This window comes from Aptenodytes forsteri, unplaced genomic scaffold (assembly GCF_000699145.1).
Source record: "Aptenodytes forsteri isolate BGI_AS27 unplaced genomic scaffold, ASM69914v1 Scaffold76, whole genome shotgun sequence".
NCBI lineage: Eukaryota > Metazoa > Chordata > Aves > Sphenisciformes > Spheniscidae > Aptenodytes > Aptenodytes forsteri.
The window spans coordinates 5,182,308-5,206,990 of record NW_008794444.1 but is presented as its reverse complement, the minus strand read 5'-3'; the positions used below and the strand labels follow the sequence as shown (position 1 = coordinate 5,206,990).

General features: G+C 41.9%; 1 protein-coding gene across 1 annotated transcript in view; it reads right to left on the bottom strand.

Moving 5' to 3' along the window:
* Positions 1 to 206: 206 nt before the first annotated feature.
* MIS18BP1 (MIS18 binding protein 1) overlaps positions 207 to 24,683 on the bottom strand; it is a 27,126-nt gene continuing 2,649 nt past the window's right edge. The window contains exons 2-16 of the mRNA XM_009289914.1: positions 24,033 to 24,158; positions 22,444 to 22,949; positions 20,685 to 20,761; positions 18,510 to 18,640; positions 13,827 to 13,917; positions 12,693 to 12,856; positions 11,368 to 11,534; positions 10,276 to 10,384; positions 8,446 to 9,322; positions 7,326 to 7,519; positions 4,953 to 5,095; positions 2,416 to 2,564; positions 1,664 to 1,748; positions 947 to 1,004; positions 207 to 753 (exon numbers count right to left, since the gene is read on the bottom strand). Of these exons, the coding sequence (XP_009288189.1) occupies positions 659 to 753; positions 947 to 1,004; positions 1,664 to 1,748; positions 2,416 to 2,564; positions 4,953 to 5,095; positions 7,326 to 7,519; positions 8,446 to 9,322; positions 10,276 to 10,384; positions 11,368 to 11,534; positions 12,693 to 12,856; positions 13,827 to 13,917; positions 18,510 to 18,640; positions 20,685 to 20,761; positions 22,444 to 22,949; positions 24,033 to 24,158 (2,972 nt within the window). The 3' untranslated portion in view covers positions 207 to 658. The remainder of the gene's footprint in view (positions 754 to 946; positions 1,005 to 1,663; positions 1,749 to 2,415; positions 2,565 to 4,952; positions 5,096 to 7,325; positions 7,520 to 8,445; positions 9,323 to 10,275; positions 10,385 to 11,367; positions 11,535 to 12,692; positions 12,857 to 13,826; positions 13,918 to 18,509; positions 18,641 to 20,684; positions 20,762 to 22,443; positions 22,950 to 24,032; positions 24,159 to 24,683) is intronic.

Here is a 24,683-nt window from a genome sequence, read left to right as displayed (position 1 = left end):
CAGAGCCTGGCTGCAGCTTGTTGCTGCCACACTGTGGCTACCTGGCAAAAGAACTTTTCATTTTTATTCCTTCCTAGCCCTTTCTGGAACGTGTTCATGAAGAGGCCCGTATGGAAGTGAGGGAAACTAGGAGATAAATAACCTCGCTGACAGCTTGTGAATCGTGCTTCTCCCCCCCAAAGAGTCCGATTCATACATGAGTAAAATAAGCTTGTCCCGTTTTATTACATTAAGGAAATGTAAAAATTCAAACTCTCAGTAGAGGAAATTAAAAAGCAATTCCAATTAGTTACAGACTGTACCATTATAAATTTATTGTACAGCCATATTTCAAAAAGATATTTTATCTTAAAACGAATCAAAACTTCCCAGTAATTGGTATCCGAGTACATTCCTCCCTCCCCCAGGAGCAACAGGGCAATGGGAAGGAGGGGCCTGGGCAAGAAAGTGCCACTGTACAGATGGAAAATGACAAACATTGCTGGGGAGGCAGCAAGATGAGGCTGGCGTTGGAACACGTAACAACACTGCAGGTCAAGGCTTCCGAACTGAACTCTTAACATCACAGGAACACCACGTCAGAGGGGTGGCCAAACCCCTTTGCTTCATAGGAGAGGCGCATAAGTGTTGAACTAATAAAATCCACAAAGTTCATTCATTAAACAGAAAAATAAGAGTCATCCTGTTCTTCATCAGATGAATCTGCTGCCTCGACCACAAAGAGCTTCCCTACAACAGAGGTCTGTTTCACTTCTGCAATAAGAAAAACAGGGGTGTGAGTAGTGTGTGGGCCTGAGCTTAAGCAGCAGTTACCGAAGGTCCAAAAAGCAAAGACACTTATGAGAAACAGACTGCAGAAAAATTATTAAACACAAGGACTGTGGACACCCAAGAAGCCAGTGGCGATGTGAACGTAAGTGAAGGAGGAGAAACAAAGAGTACTTACTTTTATCAAAACTGAACTTGGTTCTGTGCGAAGCTGGCGTACCAAGCACACCTCCGGCCTGATGGAAAGGATAAAAAGGCTCTGCTCAAACAGCTGCTACAGCACCAGCCCAGGGACGTCAGAACAGCGGGGGGGGACACGGGGGGACAGGGCTGGCAGACTCAGTATTATGCTGGGATTAAGTTGCCCTATCACTATGCTACATTTTCACTAAAAATTTAAAAACTCTTCAACTACCACAACTGCTTTCACTAAACTAGAGGCACAAGCCATTTTTCTGCTTCTGGGATCTCAGCTTTTTGTGGAAAAGCCAGAAGAATTACAAAACCTAGGATACTGCAGGAATAAACGCATAAATTCAGGGACTCTCTGATACAAGGTGAGAATTACTGTTTCCTTTCCCACCGTACAGAAGAATGTAACAGGAACTTAATGTACCTAAAGATCACAGAATTCAAAAGCAGTTACAAATCCTGAAAAAAAAAGCAATGTATTTAATCCTGACAATAAATAGCTCTTTTCTAACAAGCAGAACTTTTCTCCAAGAGAAGTGGATACAAAAACCCAGAAGTTTGGGAGGAAGTAAGGGAGGGTTCCTGTTCTCCGTCTTGAATGTACACAACTAGTCTGTGATCCCGGGATTCTTTTGCCCGCTGCTTAGCAAAGCTTTGCATCGTTAGGGTGGAACTAGGCAACGTCCAAGGAAACCAGCATTACCGACGACTTCTTGACGTTGTCCCAGGTGCCTCTGCTGCCCTGCGTGTTCTTCTGCATCCTGAACACGTGCCTGTCGTAATCGTTCCTGTAGATGTAATCAAGCACGTTAGCATCACCGGCGTGCCACCTACAGAATCCGCTGGATACAGTTAAAGGCATTATACATACAGCTCTAATTCAGAAAGAAAATTAGCATGGTCATTAAAGACAGTTGTTGGTCAATTAAATGTAACAGCAGCTCCGGGAGTATAACAACACAGAAGTGTTTAATTAGATCACATGCTAGAACTCCTAATGCAAGTATCAGACAAAGCTTCATCATCTTCCCAGATGATGTTCACTTCTTGTCTGTTAGATAAAATGCCAGTTACTCTGCAAGTTTCAAGATGATTCCAGTTTCAGTAAAGCCTGAAGCACTTGGCTTAACAGGTTTAAGACTCAAAATGAGCAGAGAAACCTCTGCCAAGGCGGATGCCCAAATAACTCCCTCCTCCAAGAGTAAAAGGATACGCAATTGGCATTGTGTTCGTTGCCCACACTAGTTGAGCAGCTCAAACTCACGCACTGTCAAAGGAAAGAGCTTTCTCTAAACAAATCTCTCAAGGACTGCAGGATTTACTACGCATGCTCTAAGTCTGGAAGAGAACTGGCGTCCCAGCTCCAAGAGTGATCTTTCTCAGAAGACAAAAAACAATCTTGGGGAAAATGAGAAAGGGAGAGGTTAGCAGAGGGACAGCAGTACGAGTTCCTACCTGTTGATGGGCACCAGCATACCAGGGCTGATATGCTCACACTGAGGGGTTTTCACCATAGGGAAGACAGCAGAGGAAGGTGTGATCGGGTTGTCTGTAAGTGCAAAGTCATCGTCGTCGTCATCGTGGCTTCCCTGGAACGCTGGCAACTACAAAGCCACATCAGAGCAATCAGTGACCTGCCCTTTTTAACAAAAGTCTGCTGAAAAGGCTTCTCACGGGTGTGTCTCAGAGTGGCAACAGGACACAGCCTCTTCAGGACTCTGTGAACCTTAGTTGTGTCCCTCATCCCCAAAGGGAGGAGTCCCAGACTTCCTACTCTCTCCTCAATAGGCAGTCGCTCCATTCCCTTGCTCACTTTGGTTGTGTTTTTGACTCCGCTATGTCTCTCGAGACGCAGAAGCCAGCAATGCGCACGGTACACAGAACGAAGGTACGCAAGGACTCGACGTAGCAGCCAAACGATGCCTTGATCTCGCTCTTAATACTCCTCCTGTTGATGCCCAACATTTTGCTGGCCTTTTTTTGGCTGCTACTACACATTCAAAAAATAATTTCTGATTAAAATCACAGGCTCAAAGCTGACCATTACTACTCAGGAGGAGGATTTCAGGATTACTCAGTGAACTTCTGGTCCTTCCATTTTGAAGAGAGAGGAGAACTGGAAAGGTTCAGAGAAGAGCAGCACAGATGATCAAAAGCACAGCAGGTCCTGGGGGGCGGGGGGAAGAGCTATAACTGGCATCAGGGGTGAACGGGGACCAGGACAGTTGGTCGCTGTCTCTTCCCCATGAGAAGAGGAGGACAAAGTCAGCAGATGCAAGTTCAGGACAAATAAAAGATTATGCCTCTTCACACAGCAAATAGCCGTTCAGAGAAGAGCAGCACAGATGATCAAAAGCACAGCAGGTCCTGGGGGGCGGGGGGAAGAGCTATAACTGGCATCAGGGGTGAACGGGGACCAGGACAGTTGGTCGCTGTCTCTTCCCCATGAGAAGAGGAGGACAAAGTCAGCAGATGCAAGTTCAGGACAAATAAAAGATTATGCCTCTTCACACAGCAAATAACTCGGCTCTGGAACTCAGCACAAGAAATTGCAGCTGTGAAGAGTCTGCATGGGTGCAGGGAGGGGCTGGACTAGTTCATGGGAGGGGAAGCTGCTCATGACTCCTAAATCCACAGAATTTCTCTCCGGAGGTACACTTCTCACCAGACACTACAGAAGGAGGCGAGTTTCTTTTGCACAGCTCAAGCTAGGCAATATGAATTTGAAAAAAAAAAGGAAAAAAAAAAAAAGGAAAAAAAAGGAGACCCCTTTTGAATCACTGGCTGAAACTGCATTCTACCAAAAAAGGAGTCTCCTGGAGAGCCCCCCTGCAAAAACAGGGTGTCTTGGACATGGGTGCACCGATTCCTTCATAGCTGATCCGCTCATACTAGTCATGGGGATTTCTCCATAGCACACCGCAGTTTACAGAAAGCAATGAAGTTACCACTGCTTAAATTTTGACTTTCCAATGAGCCACGGCCTTACTCTGCTCCTGGATGCATGCCAGAACAAGAAACGCACTGTTGCTACAAAGAAAACCCACAAAAGAACAAATGTATCAAGAGACACACGGGTGCCGACCGGAGTCCCTGCTGGAACTGAGGCGCTAGTTTTAATAGGCAGAGCTAGTTTGGCCAGGTAACGGCACAAAGATGCATCACAAAATATACTTCAAAATTTCTCTACAGGGGAAAAACAAAAAAGAAAAAAGAATTATTCTCTTGATAAATGAGTGGCTTTCTCTTTAAAAGTGAAAACAGAGTCTTGACTAACATCTAGAGTGCATAACCGCGCTTCACCACAGCTAAGTGGAGGTTTATCACAGAGAGAGGGTAACGCTCCCCAGCTCTGGTGCTGCATCTGCTGGGTGTGTTTGGGGCTGCACGTGGAGCGGGAGGGGAGGGCACTCCTCCTGCTTTGGCTACTGAAAGTGAGCCGAGCCAGGGGAACGGGGCAGCTCTCCAGGTCAAACAGGCAACAAATAGGAGAGTGAGTAAACCGCAGGCAAGGGCCAGGGCGAGAGGATAACAGAACTCCCAAAGAGAAACCCACCCAACAGGCAGCATCGAGAGGTAAGTGGTTGTAGGTGTGAGATGTGCCAAGGGGAGAGAAAGAAAAAAATCCTGTTAAGTATCAGCGTGACTTTAGAAAGTACCCGGTTCCACAGCACAAGGATCCAATGGTCGTCCCCAGGACAGCGGTATCACCGCACAGCCAATGCTTCGCAGCCCCAGAAGTTCCTCCCACAGAGGCAGAAAGGACACCCCTACCACATCCATTCAGCAGTAATCCTCATCTGCAGAAGCCACGTCCCACACGTTCTCACTGCCGGCAATCGAAGTGTTGCGGTAACAAATCCAGGAGATGGGCCTCTTCCCCAAAATCCACGAGGTTTTGTGGATGGAACTGAACCAGCAGACTTGTAACACACCCTTGAAATACCAACCAGAAAAGCATACATGTGTATACACTGTTTTCCCAGACTTACCTTTACTCTTCTGTTCTGAAAGGGTGTCGCAGTGAAAACATCGTCATGGTTGTCCTTTGGCAAATGGTCCAGGAAATCTCTCATCTGCTGCTTTCTTTTGAAGGTTCCCACTTTGGCAGTTATCATAACCGGCTCTTTCTTATCTACAGGAATCAAAATATTAATTGTTCTAAGACATTAGTTACGTAGCGTGATTTTAAAATTCGCTAACTACATCAGTGCTAGTGATACAGTTCAGTCTCTCTTCTGTGGAAATGCCTTATAGCTTCTTCGTGATCCTTTGAGTTCTACACAATTTATGCTTTCAAAAAGAACTTCTCTACTGCATCTTGATCAGAAGTTTACTCCACAGCCTTACGCGGCCATTGCAAGTGTCGTACATACATCAGCTATTTTATCGCTATTTTAACAGAATTATCCATGCATCTGCATTTCAGAGACAGAAGACACTAAGATATATCACCCATGTCAAGAGGCATGAAGTGCTCAAACGAAGGCTCCGCTGCACAGAGACCAGTTTAGCATCCTCGACACGAGGTTTGTGGAATGCTCATCTGAGACTTTAGCGTATGCAGTTGTATCCTTTGCAAACCTTAATCCAGTTACCACACCTACAGGATGAGCCATTAAACCTACTTGAAGGAAAGAAAGGACTTTGTCACTTCCGCTGGTGTGTGTATTCCTATCCTCTGTTTTCCGTTACAAGTGACTTCCTGGGCAAATTTAGAACATCATCCTCCCGGTACCCTCATCTTCAGACAAAAACTAAAATAGCTGCTTACGCAGACAAGTCAAGTAAAGAAGAAAATTAATCCACAGTTGACAGACTTTCAGAACAACAAAGCATTTTTGTACCTACGCTAAGATCCATTGTTAACAGGATGCACTCACCTCCTGAGAGAAAGCCAGTGAACAGCTCCCAACTGCCAGGAAAGATCCCGCCTAAGTATCACGCAGGACTGAATTCAGTCCTTTGCTTTGCTACCGTCATTTTAGAGCGTCTTAGCATTCAAAGGCCCAGGTGAGTCCGAGAGGTCCCAAACATGCTCTCCTCAAAGCAAAAAACCTTAAAACCACTGTGGTAAACTGACCCTTCACGAACGCTCACTAACCAAAACAACTGTCTCTTCTTAATGGAAGAGCGTGCAGTCTGGTCTGACGATGTCAAATGCCAGGGTGAAACAGGAAAAAATTCCCTGTAGGGTATCAGCAGTGGCGAAATGAACAGCAACGTTAGAAAAAAACTTTCATAATCACAGAAGTGCAGGGAATTTTGATACCATGATAACAGTCAAAATAAGATGGTTTCGACCTATGCTCCAAAGTGCTCGAGAACAATACCACCACAATCAAAGCTGAATAAAATTCATTACAAAACTCACGCCCAGCAGATTCTCACACTAATTCTGTAACTGCAACAAACATCTCAAAGAAACATCCCAGAAAAAAAAAAACACAGTGCATTGTCCTGCACTTGAACCCTCAAGCTGCTGCTTTTCCAAGTCTGCACAAAATCATATTTCACTGACTTTAAGGGCAGGGAAGCCTACTGAGGTCACCTGGTCTGTTCTACGTTACGGAGGCTGCAGAACCGGAGTCGAGCGTTCCCGCGTGAAGCCCAGTAACTGTGAGTAACCCGGATCACCTCATTTGGACAGAAGAAAGGATTTTAATGCTTTCAGTAAATGGAGACTGATGCACAGCTTGTTAAAGAAACATCACCCGAGTCATCTTTGCCCACAGTTGTGTCACGCTTAAAGCTTCAGCTTCCAATGGCTGCGTGATGGCATGTCTTTGTCAGCTAGAAGAGTTGCTGTCAAACAGCTTTCCTTACCTAAGCACTTACTAAGTCATCGTAACTTCTCTGGGTTAAATAACCGGATTGAGCATCTTGCGCCTTTCCCTTCAGGGCGTACTTGCTATCCGTAAGCGCGAATTACTGACTTCGGAACCAGACGGCAACAGCAACAGGCACATCAGTGCCAGACACCAGAGAACGTAACTTCGCTGTTCTTACTCCACGTTGCCCTTAGTGCATACAAGCGCCCCATTATCCTTTTTGGATCGGTAGCTCTACAAGTAGCTCATCATCTACCAGGCCTCCAAGAGCCTCTTAAGATATAAATAGCTATGTTCCCTTAGGTGGCAAAGCCAGTTTAAGTCTTCCCATCGTGCCAAAACTGGAAAACTCTAAAAATATCGTTTCTCTTCTTGTCACTTCAGTCATTTACGACATCCTCCAAGCTCTGCAACAAACCTTTATACTATAGAAGATAACCTTCTTCACTATCGGACTCCGATGTGTGTTTATGTCTGTATCTCCCATTACATAACAAATACTGAATTTAAAATTATTTAAAGACAACGACATACCCAGAACCAAGATGTCAGTACCTTTCTGTTCTGGTTTTCCTGAAGCGGTGGACTTCTTGGCATGCGTTTTGGAACCTTTTGCCTGTTGTTCTTCTACATACTTCTGATGGCATTCTTCAGCAGAGCGAGACCCCACCGCCATGGCTACCTCCACCCAGAAGCCATTCTTGTGCTTTGGAAATGAAGCAATGGCCCTGCCAAGAGAACAAAGCCACAACCCTCGTCATGCCGAAGAACCTGCGCAAGGCTGCCAAGTACAATACCCAGAGACCAGCTGCCCTTCCTAGGACGGTCGCGGTGCGTTGTGTGTAGAGAATCTTGTCTCTGGTGTCTTGTCCAGATGCTTTAAAGCATGCAGATTTATTTGAACAATTTAAGCTAACAGCTCCGCTACAAGCTAAGTTTCTTCCTTATTTGCAGCAGGTCCCCCCCACCCCCCGAGACACGAGCGCATGCCTTTTCAGGTTTCTAATCTGAAAGAAACAAAACCAAACATGGTCAGTTTATTACTCAACGTATGTATTAAATACTGCCCAATAGCTTGTTTAAGTAACTGGACAATGCATTAATTAGACATTCTTGCAATTAATCTCCCCTTGACAAAACTTACATACATAAGCACACCACATTTAGCATTTTATTTCATTAGGGGAGAGCATATGCTACCTCTGACTTACTGTCTAAATTATAAATATCAATACTTTTACCATACTATTTACCTGCTCATGTTTTTCAATTTTACTCATAGGAATGTTTATCACCTCTAATAAGATTAAGTATGTGTTTTTGAAAAACAGGCAGCATAGATTCACAAAATTTTGCCTAATACCTGTGTTCCTCTCACTTTACACTGATGACAGTGGTAGGGGCTGCTGTAGGCTCACGCATCTACAGTTATTTTAGAAAATACTCAGTTGCCTCCTTTACGTCACTATTGTTTATTTCGTTAACAAAATTTATTTTGCAAGAGGGAATTAAAACACACAGGAAACCTTTAGAATAATGTGAAAGAGACCGAATCTGAAAAAATCCAAATTCAGACGATCCAAACCCTCCAGTCTATTACACCTCCCGATGTCTGAGGGAATCTTTGCCCTGTGAAGACAGGGCAACCACTTGCCTGTAGAGCTTCTGTAATTCCTTTTCAGACCAACCGTCAGTTGCTCTCGGAAAAAGTTCTTGAGATTTCTGCATCTTTTCCCTCTCAGGTTCTCTTGATTTTGCTGCTGAAGACTTGGCAGTGTTAGAAACTTTACAATTTGTTTTTTTATCAGATACTTTTGAATTCTTTTCTTTTACTTGAAATTCCTCCTCATTGGTTTCGGGCTCAGTGTCAGATTCAAGCAAATACCTTGGAGGGTTGATTCTGCTTCTTGTCCTCGCTGCCTTGTCAGGCAGATGGGAAGTACTAGACTCGCTAGAAGGTGTTTTTCCTTCAAGTAAATCAGAACCATCAATGGCTTCGGGCACACTTTGCCTCAGCTGCACGCTGTGGGAGACAGTAGAGTGTTTTACTGTCCTTTGTTCACACAACACCTTGTTTGCCTCATCCTGTGAACTTCTACAGTTAGAGGAAGATTTAGAGTTTCGAGTCTCTTTTTTAAATAAAAGTTTATTTTTCCTTTTGATAGACAGTGGGATATCTTCACTGGATTCCTCTTCCTTATCTGTGCTTGGCGAGTCTTCTGTTAAATGCTTGTCTTGAAGTTGTTTCGCTGACCTTAAAGAGTACTTGTAAGCCTGCGAATACGTAGTCAATTCTCCATATTCTGTTCCTCTCTTTTCCTTTGTCATTCCTGGGATTCTGCTATTACAGTTACGTTTGTTTAGTACATCATTATTTAAGGGAGTCAGCTTAACAGAAAGCTGTGTTTTAATGTTTGTACTATCGATTGCACGATCACTGTCATCATCATCTGAAACGAAGCGCCTGGCCTCCTTGCTTCCAGCGGACTTGGTTTCTCTTTTGGAACTGACTCCTTTTTCATTGTTTTTCCCTGAAAGAGAGGATGTCAGTATAATATCACACATTGTAGCGTAAAACGTTACTGTGTTCTCAGACAAGCAAAGACTAGCCTGCTGCGGGTTGCAATGCATCCCACACTCGTTAAGATCTGTGAACTCCTTCCTTTTATAGAGACCGTAGTCTGTAGGAAGAGACAAGCAGCACACTCCAGCCTGCAGCTCCCCACGTTCTGCAGAAGCCTCTCCCCACATTAACAGAACACTAGAGTTCTTCAGGACAAGGAGATATTCTGTTGAATGGTCACGTTGGGATACAAAAATAAACACTGTCCATGGCAGTCAAGCAGCAGAGAAAATCCATTTACACATGACTCTTACAAAGAAGACATAGCACGAAACCAGTTGTAAGCACTGAATTCATTCTGAGCGAGCGTCCCTCTGCTCAGAGGGAGTACAGCCAGCGGTGGGGAGGGTTCCTCATGTACAGGAGACGTCCTGTGCCTGCCCAGTTCGCTCCCGTGACAGGCCGCCTCCAGACGACTAAAAGAATTAGGATTATCAAGGCTACAAAAGGGAACGTGAAAGTATTGAGCAGACAGAGAAGAAAACAGTAAACAGAATGTTGCTAAACTGCTATGACAGAGGTTGAGCAAACACTAATATCCCAAAAGCTTTACTTGTGCTACAAATAGCTTTTCTGCAGGAAACGTTACAGTTGCTTTAAAAGAGAAACTTCTGCTTTATATTTACATTGTTTTCAGGGTTCTATTATTTACAAACGTAGCTTCTGTTCGGAGCTGCAGAACCAGAAAACTAGGCACTAATGCTACTCTGACAGTTCTTCATAGAAGAAGCAATCGACCATCAAAAGATTTAAATAATTTCTTTGCATTAACAGGACATCACCATACTGCTCCAGCACCCAACTCATGATCCCACTGATTCTAGTTAATAACTTTAAAAAAAGGAAGAAAAAAAATTTTACCTTTACTTTGGCTTTTTGGTGTTTCTTCTGTTGTCTTTATTACTTCCCTTCTTTTATTCTTCTTAGAGATGGAACTGGTCTTTCTTTGGGATTTTTCACTACTAAACATCTTCAAAATAAAACAATTTAATCTAAACTTCTGCAAGAGATTACATACCAAGCCTACTGACGCCAACTCTGAAAAAGCCAAATGTTTACAGGATGGGTAGATTTAAAAGTCACCTACATTGACCAGTGCCTACTAAATACTACTTGATGAACACCTGTGTTTATGTAAATGCATGCAACCAAAGCAACTTCGCCAGACTCCCTTTAAACTTAAATATTCTAAAACACAAGCTAAAATCTTTAGACCTAGAACTGCTTGAGTTGGTGGTAAATTGGACATACATCTTCGCTGCCACAGCTGATGACAAGTGTTAGTACGACCCCCATTCCATAAGGCCAACCAACCTTAGAGAGATTAAAAAAAAAGCTCACAACTACCACAGAGGACGCCGTTTCCTTCACTCATTATCAGAATATTATCAGAGTTGCTTGAAGCATCATAATAAATAAGAACAGCACACCTCAGTCAAAACTGGGGCGACCTGGACAGATCAGGACACAAGAAAGGAGGAAATATCTGGTCCTAATGAATGTGAAACCCTGCACGGGAAGGGGAGAACCGAGAACAGTACAGATTAACACAAAAGCTTACCTGCAGCACTGGCTCCCCTTGTGCGATTAACCACCGTGGCAGGGACTCGGCACTACCATATCACAGAAAATGTTTTACCTGGGAACCTCTGTGACCCAAACCAGTACCTGTGCACAACTTCCTGTCTGATACATTTCTCTTTCAAAAAAACACTTATTTTTCCAGAAGTAATTCCCCTTTATCCCCATTTTACAGACAACAACAATTATCTGATAATACAGAGATTAAGACTATTTTCTGTTTGTTTGTTTTAAAATGTTTTTATAATGTTTTCAAGATTGCCTGCCTCTTCAGGTACTTACAAGAGCTGGACTCTTTCTGTTAGATACCTAGCCAAGTTTATTCATTATATTTAAGAAACATTTAAGTAACAATACGCAAAAGAATCTTACCATGCTCAAATAATCTATTCCACCTTCTTCTATAGTAACATTTAGTTTCTGATCAACAAACTCACGTTGCCCACACCAGAAACTTAATGGTGGTTTAACAAGACGGCCACTACGAGTGTAAACTCTGTTTGAGTCATTCAATATGGAATTGCGCTTTGGTGTTGTATCTACAAGAAAAAACAAGAAATACAGTTTTGTCCCAAATATTGTATTGGAACATTCAGCTTCGCAGACTTCACAAGCATAGGAGCAATCTTGCGTTTAAACTGGCTCATTTGCACTGACTAAATGGAAAATAGAAAACTTACTACAGTGTTATGCTGCTCTTTTAAAAGTGCTCAGGTTAGAAATAAGTATACCCTAACATGACTGAAGTAATAATCTTCACAAATTATAAAGTTTACTGTTGTGAACTTTTTATTTTTACTTTATTTATAAGGTTATAAATACTGTAAAAGTCATATAGGGAAGTAGAATGATAAAGAAAAGTTGGCACACTGAACAAACCCTAACTGTAATGAGAGAAAAAAAATAAAACAGCTTTTATAGTGTTAGCAAGAAAATCTGATTACAGTATTAACAAACAGTACGATGAAGTTTGGCCAAAGCCCTGTTGGAACCTATGACAAGATATTAAAAGGAAGTCAAAGTTAAAACCAAAAGCTATTGGTGTCCATAACAAAGCTAGGATTGCATTACAAGGCAAAGAAAAAACAGGTGGATCAATAGGTTATGGCTTTACAACCATTTCTTTTAGAAACAAAGCCAACATAATGAATTTTTCCACAATCCATTCCATCCATCCCCAATTGTTACCATTCTCTGTGCCTCAACTGTGGCAAAAACGTAAAGATGCCATAAAATAAACCTGCTCAAGGACTTGACATGAGTTAAAACTAACCCAGCTAAAAAAGGGGGTGGGCACTGCAGGGGAGGAGTCCCAAGGATAGAGCCTTGATAGAGGTATTAAATCCCACAGGCATCCCAGGAGGGCTAAGAGAGTATGTTATGCAAAATAGCAACTGAAAAAAAATTAAGTCAAGTTTGCTGTCAGAATAAACAGCTCTGGAGTCGCTGCCTTCAGCTACCACAGACCAAAAGAGACTCCTGCTTCTTTCCCAGGGTTAGCCCTCCGGACAGCCCCTAACCACTTGTCGTAGCTGCAGTACATCAGCAACCAGAAACAAAGAAACAAGTCAATGCTCTTCATACAGCCTAATTAACAAGATACAAAACGGACAGATGTTAGGTATCTTTCGCCAGGGAAAACAGCTCTCAAAAATACCCCAACTTTTTTCAAAGGAAAAGGATTATTAAATACTCACAAGCGTTTTCATCATTCTTCGGTGATACTTCATAGGTGGTGTTTCTGGTTTCAGGTTTCTTTACATCTCTTGCCGAGTCTTCTGCATTTTTCAACGCATCCGTACCCACCACTGAGTCACTCTCTTCATTTTCATCCTCACAAGCATTTTGTTTTTGTTCTTTCCTAACGTTTTGGAGTTTAAGAAAAGAAATAATAAACATCTGAAAAAGTTGTCCTTTAACAACACATTAACTTACGTAAACTGGAAGTCTTCTCCTCATCTCGAGCAGAAGCCCCATAGCATAGTGCAGCTCTACTCATACAGAGACTGCGAGCCACTGCACGGGTGAAGCCCTTTGCTGGTGTTTACTCTAAGGCTACGTAAACCAGTGGAACAAAACCAAGCCAGCGTAATGAAGAAAGGTGAAAGAGTATCCTTCCAAAGCAGTGACCCGTATCTGCCTGGAACATAGTCTTCATGCACGCACCTACAATCTTTTATACTCCTCTAGTATTCTTAAAAAGCAAAATCTCAGTAAATGCTTAAAAGGACATTGCAATGTGTCGTGGTTTAACTGGGCAGGCAGCTAACCACCACACAGCCGTTCGCTCACTCCCCCCAGTGGGATGGGGGAGAGAATTGGGGGGAAAAAAAGTAAAATTCGTGGGTTGAGATAAAGACAGCTTAATAGGACAGAAAAGGAAGGGAAAATAATAATAATAACAACAACAATAATAATAATAGAATACACAAAGCAAGTGATGCACAGTGCCATTGCTCACCACCCGCCGACCGATGCCCAGCCAGTCCCCGAGCAGCGGCCCCCCCGGCCAGCTTTCCCCAGTTTATGTACTGAGCATGACGTCCCATGGTATGGAATGTCCCTCTGGCCAGTTGGGGTCAGCTGTCCTGGCTGTGCCCCCTCCCAGCTTCTTGTGCACCTCCAGCCTGCTCAGTCGGTAGAGCACAGGGAGCTGAAAAGCCCTTGACTAGTGTAAGCACTGCTCAGCAACGACTAAAACATTGGTGTGTTATCAACATTGTTCTCATCCTAAATCCAAAACACAGCACTGTACCAGCTACGAGGAAGAAAATCAACTCTATCCCAGCCGAAACCAGGACACAATGAAACAGAATCTCCAAAGAAATTACCTTCTTCTTTCCTCAAGAAACTCCTCAACATATTCCTTCCACTTTTTGGAAAACCCGTATGTAAATCTTTTGATGAAACGGTAGGGAAATCCTGTTTGAAACAAAAGTAGCATTAACAACAGCCGAGCAATACTTTCAATCAGAAATGCTAGAAATAATATCCAGCACAATCATGGTTTTGTAAGTACCTCAGAGGCTCACTACATCTTTGAACACTAGAGAGAGACAGGTTTCCCCAGTTTAAGAGAACAGCATACTTCATAGAAAAGTCAACCAAGGGGTCATTAATTACAGGCGTCAGTGTCTGGAGACAGCATTCTAGTTTCCTGGGAACCAGGAGCATAAGCTTTCCCCTTTCATCTAGCTGGACTGGCACGTGGCTTCTCTGCAGAGTGCCAGAAGTCCCTCAGAGAGCCTGAGGTTTTTGGGCTCTGGTTAGGTCTAAGCTGTTTGGGACTTACTGTATCAAGGAAACTCCACTTGGAAGAGAACTTTGTTTTGCTTTGATACAGAAGCTGTTCAATCAAGAGCACACAGACTGTTCATGAGGCTTAGACAAAGAACAACTGCATCAGGATCAGGTGCAGCCAAAATATCTAGCAACAACATTATGAACCTGGGAAGTTCTCCAGGTAGTACAGATACAACAGAATGACTCTAGTTTTGTCCCTGAAATTGGAAAACAACCCTAAAAACAAACATTGATGCAAAGGTATAATGTAATCCTTTGTTGCAACAGAGAAGGGAGAAAGCATCACTTGCACTCCAGCCTTTCTGAGCAGAACATTGGCCGTTTAACACTCCGGTGGATACTAGGCTATCACGTAGCCTTCTCGCTGAGCGGCTATAATCTGTACAGATGCAGGAGCACAACAACATTGAGCCACCGCTTGCCTGCTCACAATGTCTGAAAAACCAGCAGCGTTCAGCCTCTGAGACCACTGGAGTCATGGACTACGACAAGAAGGGTCTGCAACATGTGATTAGAAAACAAGCTTAAGTAGTAGCCTATTTATCTGAAATTCTGGGAAGCAGTATCTTTACTGGAAAGCATTCAACAGGCACATGAATCAAAAAAAAAAAAAGAAATCACATCCACAAACTGTTAATCTTAGGAGCTGAAAGGCCATTACTGTCAGCCTGCACCAACAGAGAGTTCCAGTAACTGAGCTCCTCCAGGAGGATGGGAAGTGAGAAAGGCACTCCCTTCATTAGTTTATTCAGTGTACAACCAAAGGTCCATCTAGCCCCAACCAGGGAAAGGATACTAACAGCAGAGGCCAAAGTAGAGTACAGAAGCAAGGCACGTATACAGAAATATTCCCTCCAAGCAATCTCCCAACCTCCAACTGAGAAATCAACACTGATTTCTAGGTATTTAAAAACCCTAAAGGAATTTGTCTTCCAGGACATTGCTCAGTCTCCGATGGAACTAATGTAAAACTTCAGCATCTACAAGATCGTGTGCAAGGATTTCCACAAATGAGATGCACGTAGCATGAAAAACTTTTTATTTCCCCTCTACTGTTTGTTTTTTTTTTTTTTATTTCCCTTATTCTGTTATGGCAAGAGACTGCACACAACTGATCTTTATTTACCATCTCCATTCCCTTTGTTATTTCATTAACCTCTCCCACACCTCCTCCCTGGTTTCCTGTTTTGCAGGCCAAAAAGTCTTAGCTTAGTTTGTCCTTTGCCCTGTGAAAGCCTTTTCACAACTTTAAACATGTCATTCTTCTCCACACATTTCCTACTACTTCTTCTGCATTCTTTCTGAGAGTAGGATGTTGGGGCTTCTGTGGGGAGGGGGAAGGAAAGACATGGAGTTGTACTCAGTCTTCAAGCTGTTCACATATCATAAAGGTTTTACAGCCGACAGCAGTCTTTTTGTTCCGTTCATTTTCAATGTTCAAGTTTAACTGCTACTAGCGAGCATTAAGCTGACCTCTTAATAGAGCCATCTGTCAAAACCCCCAACCCCCCCCAGCCGATAGCAGTCTTTTTGTTCCGTTCATTTTCAATGTTCAAGTTGTTTAACTGCTAGCAAGCATTAAGCTGACCTCTTAATAGAGCCATCTGTCAAAACCCCCAAACCTTGCTCCTCAGTTTTTACAGTGAACTGAGTCTTACAATCATGTATCATCATATACTACCATATGGGGGTTGGACTAGAAAACCTTTAAAGGTCCCTCCCAAACCAAACTGTGAAACCATTCTGTGATATCTGTAACAATATGCTTTCCTCTACCACCACTTGCATCATTTTACATCTATCAAGACCAAATTTCATCATTTCGATGCCCATTCTGAAGCTCCTAAGACATGCTTTCTGGCCAGCACTCACCCTTACCATCCTGATGCAACTTAGCAACATCAGACTACAGCTGCTGCTTCCCAGCTCATGTTCTTTTCTACAAAGTTTATGAATCTGCTCAACAGCCCACATCGTTATGGGATTCCTTTTATTCCTCTCATTTTCTACTGTTATTTAAACCCACAGAAGCTCCTCCTCCTTATCACATAACTACTTTGCGTCCTTACAATCTTCCCAAGAGCCTTTCTAGAAGCCCAAAGTCTAGGGGCCCCATCAAAGAAGTCCCACTCATTATTACAGTCTCTATTGGTTTACCTCATATGAATGCCAAATTCCACATTCCTTCATTTCAAGGGCCTTGGGAAACAACTTTCTTAAAAAGCTTTGCATCAGCCACCTTTCTGGTCCACAGGTATCAAAGCAGGTTTTTTGCAAGATGTTACACGCTAGTTATTTCATCCTTCAGCTCCTTTAAAATGCTTTAGGAGTAGCATTTCATTATAGCACATAGGTTCATTCTTTATATGGACTGGATAAAATACTTCCTGATCACCAGGAAGGGCTCTAGCCAAAGCACAGCAAGTGCCACTGCACAGATGCAGGCTGGAATGCAGTGAGCACCACAGGGGGTTGTGTGCAACATTCCCGCTGTGGGGCTGTTGGGAGATCAACCACAGAAAACACCCTTCCAGGAACAGAGCCTGTGCAACTAAATAGCCTGTACTGTCCTCTGCACAGTTCCATCAACAGTGACCCGTGGATAGGTTTGGTAGCACACCTGGAGTACCAGGTTGCTAATAACCACTTCTGATAAGGGGCAGAAGTAGGTAAGTGCTAGCCAGTGCTCTTACTGAAACACAATTCATTAATAATCTCAGTGCTTTGAAGAGTCACTTGGAGTATCAGTACACACCGGTCAAATATTTTCCACAGGCAAGTAGTTCTGTACTGGTGCAGCGTTGTTCACAAACTGATGGTGCCACTGCTGACAGTCCCAGCGCTCCTGGCTGCCAGCAGCCCTGGTTTAGGGAAATCCTCAGGTTAGACTTTAGATGTGGCATTTCTTCTCCTCTCTACCTACATTAGCTTGTCTTTAACTTCCCTTTTGATCCATATATCAGTTTTGAATCTGTTCAGGATATTTCCAGGGTATTTTCCACACCAACCCTATGACAGTTTTTTTGCATATTGGGGGGTGTTGGGAGGTGAGGGGGAAGCTGAGAAGGAAGCGCGTTTTGCTGTAAGTGCTAAGTCCGAAGATCAGAGGAGTTGACCCAGCATAGTTCATTAACTCTTAGGCTTAGGAAACCTCTGTAGTACTTGAGCCACTCTGTTCAGAAGTCCCTTGCTGTCACTTTTCCTTCTCAGAATAGTAAAATAAAAACAAATGTAAGTATTTAGCAAAGGAACTAATAAAAAAATTCAAGTCAGAGAGCAGCTAAGTCAGGTATTTATCAGAATGCATCCCAGTACTGCAAATGAGAAGAAAAAAAATTAAAGCCACAGACATTTTTGGATGCCTTGTGCTGGGCCTGAAAAACCAGAGTGCATATATGCTCCTTTAGAAAGAGAGCGATCATGCGCACAAGGCACGTCTGTATTAAGGCAAGCAGGTATTCCATCTATGCCACAAATGATCTTTATGTTCCTAGAGCTGCCTGTAAGCACTAACATGGCAGCTCATTTACTAGTGAACATGACAGAGAATGCACATGAAGCAGAAAAATAGAATAAAGCCTCACCTAACTTTAACTTTGTGTGTAAATTAAATTTCCTTTAAAATTCCACATGCTTCAAAACAATCTGAAGCAGGAAGTTTTGCTGGATTTGGTATAACATACCACTTAGACCCTAAAGATGGATCAGTTTACTAAATTATAAAGCACTGACAGCATAACTAGTCTGTCTCCAAACAGAAATTCTATGTAGCATTGCAGAGCTAGTCGTTAATTACTGAATAGTAAGTCATAGATAGAACGCAAACACCAGAGTAATTTCAGTAGTGTATTAATCACTGGCCAATCCAGCTCAATCCCTATTTGAATATCTTAACACTATTTAAATGCCAAAACATGGACCAAAATTACAAAAAGGAAACCTTAACAAAAACCAGTTTCTTTAAAAGAACATACCCATTAGTCAACTTCATGCTCCGAAAGCCCTCTCTGCGAGTGCAGCACCCTAGAAGTGCCAGCTACAAGTAACATGAGATAGTATTTAGAAATCTGATGCTGGAGTCGCTTTCCAGCTGAATACCCACCGAGCCCAACTAGCAGGATAAGACAAAACGTTTGCTTCAGCAGTATGTTCAATCATAAATCTAAAGCCCTTCTCAGTTTGTAACGTTACATTAAGAATCATCTTCTTACCTTCTTTTCTCATCGAAGCTGAATCTATATTTCCCTGTAGCAAGTAGATACTGCCGGATGATGTTTTAACTTGGTTGTGTGCTATGCGTTCCATAATTGCATTACTATGCCAAGAAAGATCTTTCATATCTCTAAGAAAAGACAGATAACACGAAGAACAGAAATAAAACATTGTTTTCATAAAAGAAGGAATTTAAGACTACAATATTGATATCCCATATGAGATGGGCAGTGTTACATATTTTAAGAGCGATATAGACACTGGCAGGATGTGCTAGGTTTTCTTTTCTTAGCTCGGAAGAGAAACAGTTCTGGCCTTGTCTAATACTTGGACGGGAGACAAAATGAACATGTCAACTACTGCAAACGTTAGTCACAGAACATTAGCTTGACATTAGGCTGCAGAAGCAAAATGGACTAAAGGACTCCATCCAGCTCATTACTGCAGTGATACCATTATGCAAGTTACAAAACTACCATTATACAGATCAAATGTATATTTTCCCCAGGATTATTATATTTATTTCTGACCTTCCTATTTAAAGACAAGAACAACTGAAGAAGGAGCCCTAATATGTGCAAAAATTGGAGTTGTTAAGAAATTATTAAGGGACTTCTCCGTGAGAAATAAAAAAACAGAACCAAGCATTAAAGTAGAAAATCTACAGAGTGTTGGGGGGTTTTGTTTTTTGGGGTTTTTGGGGTTTTTTTTATATACTTTTACAACGGTTTTTTGGGGGTTTTTTTGGGTTTTTTTTAATATACTTTTACAACAGTATCAACAGACCAAACTACAGAACAGTATTACAGACTGAAACCGAAGACGACAGTGAAAACATTCAGCTGTATAACATCACAAAACATTAACAGAAGTCAATTCAAAGGGTCTATAAAGCAAATCAAATATATCATGTCTAAGCAACATGTAGCAGATACACACCAACACAAACGAAAAGAAAACATGTTGCTAGTAGTGAAGGGTGCAAAGTGAGAGGATCAGTTGTTTCCATACAGCCATGAAACAAACGTCAATTCCTACTACAAATCCTACCACAGAGTATGTAGCCTCCTGACATCCATAAGCATACTGAATTACTTCCTTGCACAGTGCTACTGCTGTTGAGCAAGGTTCTGAGTTTTCAGTAGATAGATAAGTAACTGTGTTAGGTAGTTACTAACTACAGAAAGAGTAGAATACTCTTTTCCAAGGGTATATTTTCACAATGTCTTCAAACAACTATTGCAAGCTAAATCTCTCCTTTGTTCTGGTATTTCTTTTCCTGATCTTATAGCTACTTGAATACAATCTGACCAACAACATAACCAAAAAAACCTGCAGTCAGTTTTCAGGTGGATCAGCTGCTGCTGTGGTCACCATATAGCTGTAGGCATAATAGGGCCATCACAAATGGTATGGCAGGAACGTATGGCCAATGGCAGTCTGCACCAAGTTTGACTTAAGCAGCCACAAAACAGAATTTTTGTGAAATGAAGTAGAAGCTCATAAGACCCCTAGTCAGCATCAGTTTGAGGGATCTACTAGACAAACACATTTGTCTTTATTCCTCTTAAGCTCTTTGATCGACTCAGGACTGGACTTTGAAATAATTATTTAACCAGTAGTTTCCTGTATGTAGCACTCTACCTCTTGCACACATTAAGGAATTCACCTCTTCCTTGATAAAGAAATTTAAACTATAACATCACTTTGTATTTGCCAAAGGCTAAGAGTAAGTTCCATGAAGGTGCTCCCATGGCCACCTAAGCCAGGACAACCATGGTTCCTTCTCCCCCCCAGTTCGTCAGCCTCCAGCTGTGCAGTCCCTCATCCCCTCATGCACCAGCTCTGCCATTCTGCAGGCTCTGAAGCAAATGGGTTCAGTGTGCTTAGTCAGAAGATAGATAACTATGTTAAAAAAAAAAAAGGTAAGAGTTGTAAGCACTGTCATAAGGGTTCGGATGCAAGCGAAGGGCCATGTTCCTGTGGCTGGGGAGGAAGGCAGCGGAAGTGTGTGGAACTGCTTCCAACCACGACACCAAGATACTCCAAGAATGCAAGTCTCAAAGCTACAGCTATTCAGCCAGGCGAAGATGGTATATAGCCTTTCTAGCTCAGATGCTGAAAGCCCACCAACCTGTTTTACATTGCACTTAAATCAGAAAACTTTTTCTTACTTCCGTTTTCCTTCAACACATATTGCAGTGTTACCATCCATCACTTTAATTCTCCAACTGGTTAGGCAGACATTTTTCTGTTAAAACAAAAAAGAAAGTCATTTTTAAATTAGACTAAGCTACGCAACATCACCACGGCATTAGCAAAATAGAAATTAACTCCTGTATACCTTGAGAATATTTAGGTACTATCCTCCAGACCAGAAAAACTGAAAACAACCATTATACACATAAATGTTGAAGCATAATCAAGCTGGAGTCTAATGCACAAGTGAAGACAGGAATTTAAATTATAGAAGACAAAGTCGTTGGCCAAGACCTCTAACAATTTCAAAAAGCTCCTCACAAAAACACCAACACTATGCCATACCTCTTACACTTTGCCATCTGTCCTCCATTACTGCTCAGAAAGAAAGTTATCCATGAAAAATAAAATTGTATTTATTAGCTCTGTTATTGCAAAAATTTAGACAGTATTAAAATGGCTATACCTGATATTGTGAACTACTGACACACATACAGCTGCAGTACCTTCATTTTGCATTACATAGCCAGCAAGCCAGTTGCACTTGAGTTGCAGTTTGGAACACTGTGTGTGAAACATACGACTTCATTTTAAAAAAAGCTTCTCGGAAAACGATTTTTTAACATCTGAAACTATCACTATTTCTCCTCATAACTTCAGTTAACAAACTCCAGATCCTTTCTTGAATAATGACCGCCTTTTGACCATCAGCCTTGACTTCACTAAAGATCTTGCCAACAATTTAACCCTGCCTGAGGAAAGGTACCTACTCGATGCTCAGATCTGTAGTGTCCAATAACATCTCTGTGAGCATCTCCTACTCAGCTACAAGTCTTTAATATTAATGGATACCTGTTCCTTATCAAAATCAAAGCTCATCATAAAGGTAACTTTTTTTTTTAATACAGGAAAACATATCAAACATGCTTGACAATGGTGAGGGAGAGCGAAACAATTAACTTGCTTAACTTGAAGAGGACTCCGATCCCACAGATTCCTCCAGAGAACAAAGGAAACTCAACCCTTGGGAAGGTGTGCTTCCACCAGTTTCCTAGGCTAATCACTGAGGAATGCAGCATGCTTCAAAATACACTGCTTTCCTCGAGATTTATTCAGAAAGTTGTAAATACCGCCAAGCGTGTATTGAATTGAAAATAAGATCTGCAGCCCAGTCTCCTAGGAAAAGATTCTTGTCCCACTTAATTCAACAGGAGTTTGGATATTCTGTAGGAAAGCCAAGACTTTTACCTCACTATCAGCTGTACTGATTCAGTGAACTTTAGAACCATCCCTAGACTACAGCTAGGAAAGATCTCTCCTCCTTGGCTTTGAGCTGGATTGGCCAGTGATTTGTTTCATGTTCATCATACCAACACACAGCAATTAATGTAGTAAAGAGATGACATAGGACGCTCCTTCAGGTAGAGAACTCTTTCAGCCCATACTGTGGCTTGTGAATACTAAACCAAAAGGCCTTCTTTTATTAAAAAAAACCACAAACAAAAAAAAAACAACCAACAAAAAAAAACCCTGAACACTGTCATCTTGGAGTACGGAGAAAAAAGAAATCCTTTTGACAGGAAAGCGCTTACCAGTACAATCCAATAAAACAATAGTTTATTCTCTTCTGAGTGCTCATTACTTTTGACAAGAAAAAGAATAAATAAATTGCAACTATGAGCTACAAGCAGCACAGGAATGTATCAGTTACCCTAAAGTATTAAGTTCTCCCACCTCTTTGTCTGCTTTGCCAGCAACTTGATCTGTGCGAGGTTTATCCGAAGGGACCTTACAGCCTTCTTTCGGCTTTTGCTTCCTTGGAATGTGGACTTTGGGCGAAGAGAGCATAATACTACATAAGCACTGTGAGGGCTTTTGAGAATTAGCCTCCAGCATCTTTTCTACTCCATGAGCAGCTTGCTCATTACTTGGCTCCAATTCTCTTCTGTCTTGATGAAGTTCAGTACGTTTTGCTTCTCCATTTCCCCACCTTTCTTCTAGCTGATCCCCATTTTTAAAAGGGGCAGAGTTTAAATTCACAGAACTAGTCACTGTATTTTGAGACATTTCATCATCAGCATCCATTGATTCCATAAGGAAATTATCCTGATCATCCTTATCAGTGGCCACATACTCTGTAGGATCATTCCTGAGCTGCTCAGCAAAAGCAGACTTGACTAACGGCTTTTCTGTAGTTGTGGAAGGAGGAATCTGCCTGATTGGGTTTGAAGGTGTTGGATCTGCCCATTAAAAAAAAAAAAGGAATAAAAAAGAAATTAGTGATATTTGAGAACTAATAAAAATACATTCATAAAGTTAGCTTCATTTTTAATGGAGCTAGGTTGTTTCCTAGGTTGTCTTGATTAGCATTACAACTGTGAAAGCACTGCCTATTTCAATTGTTAACATTAACAGCAAGCCACCCTTTGAATTTGTTCGGACTAGCTTTTCCTCACCACCAGATCAATACCTCTGCAGTTAAAGACTTATAGATATCCCACTTTCCCCCAAAACCAAGCTAATGCACACCATATCTATTAATGGTATTATCTTTACCATTCTTCCTATCCTTTCTTTAATGAATCCTCCTTGCAGAGCAAAAAAAAAAAAAAAAAATCCGTTTTCACAAAACCCAACATCTCAAACATTTCCATCTTTCCAGACGTCAAGATCTGGACTGCTAGCCATGCTGCTGCTATGCTGGGAGCTACAAGCATTGGGGTTTGAGTTTTCAGATAAATTAAGTTCAGTTTTGAACAGTGAACGCTACTAAGACTTTGGCATGCATCATTTTCTTCATCTTCAAAACTGAATTACAGAACAGAAGCATATACAGGGTTGCTATCAAGTAACAATATGGAAAAAAAAATACAAGAGGATTTCTTTCAGAACAAAACCTTTTCTCTTCATGCATTAAAAGCTAAGGGAAAAAAAAAAGAGCCAGCAAATAAGAGGTTCAGGATTTTTCCACCAGGTTTCACATTCACATGGCAAAGTGTTACACCTAGTCTCTAAAGAACTCTTAACCACATCAGGAGCCTGAAGGTAGATGGCCTGTGTTGTCAGTGCACTCAAACGGACTAATGATGCCAAGCTTCAAGATCAGAAGTCCACAGCCCTAAGCCATAGTTAAACCAAGTTTAATGCCATCTCCAGGTTTGAAAAGGCAGATTTGCAGGTTTCTTCCTCTATTTTCCACTGCGTGCAGACTACAAAGAAAGAAGAATGATACTCTGCCAAAGCACGCGAGAGATTATAAGCAAGAACAGAAACCCTGAAGTCAAGGAAGTTTTTGAAGTGTTTTTAAGAGCAATACCAAGTACCTTTTCGCTGCTGCTGCAATTTCTGCTTTACACGCAAGAAGAACTTCTGAGGGGATTCCAATACCAGAGGGTCTATGGCTAGTGCTTTTGTGGTTCGGTTCTCAGGAATCCGAGTGCAAAATAATTCTGGAAAATAATAATAAAAAAAAAATTTGGGGAAGAAAAACATTTTCATGTGGGGGGCAGGGGAAGCGAAGTACATACTTCGTAAGATACTAGAACTCCACTATACAGCAATATGTTTTCTTTACTTTCCCAAGATGGATGGGCAATATAACCTTTCCCTTTTCACCAGAGAAAAACTAGCTGTTACATTGCCTCAGCTGCATGTGAGAAATGCCCTGAGGTGTGTGTATGCACGTCTGGACGTAACCCAACCCACAGGAATCAACAGGAGTTTGGAGGTGCATACAAATGGGGTGCGTTTCATAGTATTAAGGTCTAACAAGCAGCACCAATACTAACCCCTTTTGATATTCGATCAAAAGTCATTATCAATTTGTGATATGATGATGCAAGGGCAAAAATACACCTTTTAGAAATCCGCTGTTAAAAAGGGAACAAAACTTTAGGAGCTTTCACTTTTTATAAAAATCACAGAATGATTTGGGTTGGATGGGACCTCTCAAGGCCATCTAGTCCAACCCCCCT